This window comes from Octopus bimaculoides, chromosome 16 (genome assembly GCF_046866305.1).
Source record: "Octopus bimaculoides isolate indiv1 chromosome 16, ASM4686630v1, whole genome shotgun sequence".
Classification (NCBI taxonomy): domain Eukaryota; kingdom Metazoa; phylum Mollusca; class Cephalopoda; order Octopoda; family Octopodidae; genus Octopus; species Octopus bimaculoides.
The window spans coordinates 8,889,386-8,894,795 of record NC_142943.1 but is presented as its reverse complement, the minus strand read 5'-3'; the positions used below and the strand labels follow the sequence as shown (position 1 = coordinate 8,894,795).

The following is a 5,410-nucleotide window of genomic DNA, read 5'->3' as shown; positions in this document are numbered from 1 at the left end:
AGGGGAGGCTGAGTGTGGCAGGGCTGATCACTAGTTGTGATGTCGTGGCATCGATGCCGGGCCGTGATTCTTGTTATACAGATGTTCGTCGTTCGTCGTTTGGCAGAGCTTATCACTAGTTGTGTTTTGGCTTCGATGCCAGGGCCTTGAGGACAGACGTTTATCGCAGGCTGAGATCTCTTGTCTGTTTATTATCGTGGTGAAGCTAAGTCACCTAACAGAATCGAAGAGAGAGATGTGTGCCGCGGTGGTTTGGATTGGTGTACATAGTAAGTCGTGTAGACGATGGTGGTGAAAAGGCTGCTTGGTAGTAATCGTGTTGGTCATGACGATGATGCTGGATAGTAGTCGTAGACTCTTGTTGCTGATGTGGCGACGGCGGTGGTCATCGTTGGCTGGACGAAGCTGTTGAAGTGGTCGCTGGCTGATTGTTGCTGCTGCTGTCGTGTGGTACACGGAACAGATCTCAAAGAGAAACTGGACCGAGACAAATTGTTGGGTATAAGTTGATCTATTTAAGGCGTTAAGGGGGCTCCAAGACGGTAGTAGAAAAACACTATCACGTGACCTTATTAACGGCTGTGATTGGTCAGTTTGCGTTCTGGCGGGAACGGTTCGAAGAAGTTGCCGATTCGAATAATGATCAGTCACGTGATGACAAGGTTAATGTTCTCCGCTACGTTCGCGTTTGTTTATATTTAAATGAGAAGAATGGCGATAGCAGTTTTGTATCTAATGGCGGTAGGTAGTTTCACTACATATATATACGACGAGCTTCTTATAGCCTCGGCTCGAGGCTATAATGAAGGACACTTGCCCACGCAGTAGGACTGAACCCGAAACCGTGAGGTTAGGAAGAAAGCTTACCACACAGCCACACCTGCGTCTGCGCACATACACTTGCGCCCTTATATCTGTGTGTGTGCGTGTATGTGTACATATAGACATACACACACATAGATATATGTGTGTATGTATGTATATATATATATATGTGTGTGAGTGTGTGTGTATGCGTCTATTTGTCTGTGTTTCTCCTCCAAAACTACATGAAAATCGTTTTTTTATGCATCACTCGCTCATCTCCACCCCGACCCCCCATCTCCATCACATCGATATTACCTTGTACTGTCGCACGTGTAGTCACATGGCAAATGTCGAAGTAATCGCAGAACAACTTGAAATGAAGCTGTTTTTGCTCAAAAATACAGCATACCATTAATGGCATGAACCTGAGTACTTTAATTTAGTAATCGTCGAAATGAGTTTCAGGAATTTTCTATATTCAGATTTTATCAGATGTAATCTTATTGTGTTGTGTTGGCACTCCAACACTTACGACGTCGAGGGTTCCAGTTGATCCAATCAACGGAACAGCCTGCTCGTGAAATTAACGTGCAAGTGGCTGAGCACTCCACAGACACGTGTACCGTTCACGTAGTTCTCGGGGATATTCAGCGTGACACAGTGTGACAAGGCTGACCCTTTGAATTACAGGCACAACAGAAACAGGAAGTAAGAGTGAGAGAAAGTGGTGGTGAAAGAATACAGCAGGGTTCGCCACCATCCCCTGCCGGAGCCTCGTGGTGCTTTAGGTGTTTTCGCTCAATAAACACTCACAACGCCCGGTCTAGGAATCGAAACCGCGATCCTATGACCGCGAGTCCGCTGCCCTAACCACTGGGCCATTGCGCCTCCACGATGTAATCTTATAATTGGGAAGCAACAGCAGAGTAATTAAATAAAATTTCTGTAAAAACAAAAAACAAAAACTGTGAGTGTGAATCGAAATCACGCTAAAGCGATCTGGAAAGCAACACCCTAAGCGCTGGGTCAAAAGTCTTCACTATTTTCCATACTTACAGGATAAAACTCTTCCGGGAAAAAATGGAATGAAATTTTGTTTTCATCAATTTCATCATAATGGTCGAAGTAGGATTCGTGTAGCTCGATAATATTCTCAAGAACTTTTCGAACTGTCTTTCCTGATTGGTTGATCTCTCTCTTGCACACTATGTTCATCGTCTTATTTTGAGATATAAACTCCTCTATATCAACGGAACAATGAAGTAAGACATATAAACTTAAAGTGTCTTTTTTTAGAGTGGCACTAACTTTGTCCTCCTCTTCCATTAATGGTGTGAAAATGAGTACTTTAATTAAGTAATTGTTGAAATGGGTTTCACAAATGTTTTTATATTGAGTCTTATCAGATGCAATTTTGTAATCTTTAAGTAACACTTTTTTCAAATACTTGCTCCACTCTTCGCCATCAGCAGAGTGAATAAATAAAATTTCTGTAAAAAAAAAAAAATGTGAATAGTGAACGAAAACAAAAAAAGCAAAAATTTATAGAACATAATGTTGAAAGATGTAAAAAGCTAAACAATGCAAATAGATTTTAATAGATTTTAATAGATTTTAATAGATTTTAACGTAAACTAAAAGTAAGTTAGCTGGTAATCTTTGGTCTTATATGTATCCAATATTTTGGGACATACAAGTCCCTTCTTTAGGGTTAAAAAGGAACTGTCCTTGGTTAGATGTTTCTTACTCTTTTACTCTTTTACTTATTTCAGTCATTTGACTGCGGCCATGCTGGAGCACCACCTTTAGTCGAGCAAATCGACCCCAGGACTTATTCTTTGTAAGCCTAGTACTTATTCTATCCGTCTCTTTTGCCGAACCCCTAAGTTACGGGGACGTAAACACACCAGCATTAAGGGAGGGGCCAGTCGATTAGATCGACCGCAGTACGCAACTGGAACTTAATTTACCGACCCCGAAGGATAAAAGGCAAAGTCGACCTCGGCAGGAATTGAACTCAGAACGTAAAGATAGACGAAATACCGTAGTTGTGTGAACATTGGGGTGTATGTGTAGTCCTATGGGTATTAAAATGTATATCTGATTGTCTAGACATTCGAGTGTATGCGTGATTAATCAATTATTATTATTAGGAGAGTATTGTAGTTCGCTTGAAGCATTGTGTATTGTTTGTAAAGAATAAAAGTTTTGATTGGTACAACAATGCATTATAATACAAAAAATGGACTATATACCTGTTGTAATTGAGTTATCTATAGTCCGATTATAGATAGATAACTAAATTTAGTTATCTATAGCTGTACTTCTTATTCTTTATTCTTATTCTTGTTTTTCTTCTTCTTATTATTATTATTGAGTGAGTGAAAGAGCAGTACATGCCATCAAAGTGACACTGAAGTAGAAAATATACGAAGCCCAGTATGCCCATCATGTCTACCCATCTGATAAGGGTACACTAGGTACATGCATCACAACTATATGTACGCGAAATGGTGATCTCATATCAAGATAAACAGCGCATGATCTTACAGGTGGGGCCCAGTTAGAATTTTCTTCAGGTTGAGTAACCCATTCTGCTCAAAAGGTCCTTGAACAAGGGTTGTTTAAGTATGTTGAACGAAACACCCATGTTTCCAGAGGTGAATTACTCAAACTTCAAAGAATTCCTCTCAGCAAATAGCCATGATGCTCCTCCACCGTGATCAGAGATGCACATATGATGTGCCACGAAAGGACAGACATGCTCAGCTAGTTAAGGCAAGACAACTGACAAGCAAATCTGTGGTATCGGACAGAATATTTGTTGTATTCCATCTTTTTTTACCAAGACAAAACAATGTACAAGATAACACTTCCAATCAGATGAGATAAGAAGTCACGAGAGCCACTGCCTGGTACTGCAATTAGGCATTTATTTCATGTAGTTGTGTAAACATTGGTGTTTATTATCATTATTATTATTATTATTATTATTATTATTATTATTATTATTATTATTATTAATTTAGCACGTCGAGCGAAATGCTTAGCAGTATTTCATCTGCCGCTACGTTCTGAGTTCAAATTTCGCCGATGTCGACTTTGCTTTTTATCCTTTCGGGCTGATAAATTAAGTGCCAGTTGAATACTGGGAGTCGATGTGATCGACTAATCCCCTGTCCCCAAATTTGAGGCCTTGTGCTTCCAGTAGAAAGCATAATAATAATAATAATAATAATAATAATAATAATAATAATAATAATAATGATAACAACAATAACAACAACAATAATAATAATGATAATAACAATAATAATAATAATGATAATAATAATAATAATAATAATAATAATAATAATAATAATAATAATAATAATAATAATAATAATAATAATAATGATAACAACAATAACAACAACAATAATAATAATGATAATAACAATAATAATAATAATGATAATAATAATAACGATGATGATAATAATAATAATAATAATAATAATAATAATTATTATTATTATTGAGTGAGCGAGCAGTACATGCTATCAAATTGACACTTATTATTATTATTATTATTATTATTATTATTATTATTATTATTATTATTATTATTAATAATAATAATAATAATAATATTAAATATAGGTAGAGGGTAAGAAATAAAAGAAGTGGGGGTGCTGATAAATTAAATCGACTGAAGAAATATAAATGACGAAATGGGAGGAAATAAGATTTGAAGTGAAGAATGTGAATAGGCATTTAAAGACATTTCTTGCGGGGTTCTACAGAGCTTTTGCTTATTGTTTATATTTACTTACTTTCGTAGCCTGCTGACTCAGCCATCACCGCTGTTTATTATTCAAGTAGTTTCAGTGAATTGTCATAACTCGGTTTCTTCGCTCTACTCTTGTTCTCGTTCTCTCTGTGTGTATGTACCTTTGTGTTTGTCTAAATCTACAAGATGTTTGTATTTTATGTTACTATGTCTGAAAAAATTTCCCCTTCGTCACCTTTATATGACATCATTATGTTCAGGTATTTACTGCATTTGCTGAATGATTTACAATGAAAATGAACAACAGGAAACAAAATTAGCCAATTGGAATGCACGTCTTCTACCCTGGGTGGCGACGGAGGGAGGTTCTAATATTACGTTTCGTTTCACCTTACCGCTTTCGCAAAGGAAGGTGATGATAAGATTGGAACGGTGGGGAAGTAAAATGGTATCAACATTAGTAGACACTCCTTAAAAAAAAAAAAATCGATCATAAAAAGATTCGAACTCACCGGCTAGATACATATTATCAAACAGGCCAAACAACTCCCACCTACTGTTGTAACTCGCTATCTGTCAATAAAATCTGATATATTTATAGCTTACTTCAGTTCAACCGTAATAGTTTACTACTTAAAACATGACTGTATGGTTAAGAAGCTGCTTCGCAATCAGAAAGTCCACTGCACGGCACCTTGCCCAAGTGTATTCTACTATAACCCCGAGGCGACCAAATATCTTGCTAGGAAATCTGGTAGACGGAAACTATGTGGAAGCCCGTCTTATATTATATCATATTATATTATATACATGCGAGTGCTTGTGTTT

At 37.1% G+C, this 5,410-nt stretch overlaps 1 protein-coding gene across 2 annotated transcripts in view; it reads right to left on the bottom strand.

Moving 5' to 3' along the window:
* LOC106868210 (uncharacterized) overlaps nucleotides 1–5,410 on the bottom strand; it is a 21,475-nt gene extending 16,065 nt beyond the window's left edge. For both annotated transcript variants that reach the window (XM_089364100.1, XM_089364101.1), the window contains exons 1-2: nucleotides 4,626–5,410; nucleotides 1,864–2,297 (exon numbers count right to left, since the gene is read on the bottom strand). In XM_089364100.1, coding sequence (XP_089220226.1) covers nucleotides 1,864–2,297; nucleotides 4,626–4,650 — 459 coding nt within the window. In that variant the 5' untranslated portion in view covers nucleotides 4,651–5,410. The remainder of the gene's footprint in view (nucleotides 1–1,863; nucleotides 2,298–4,625) is intronic.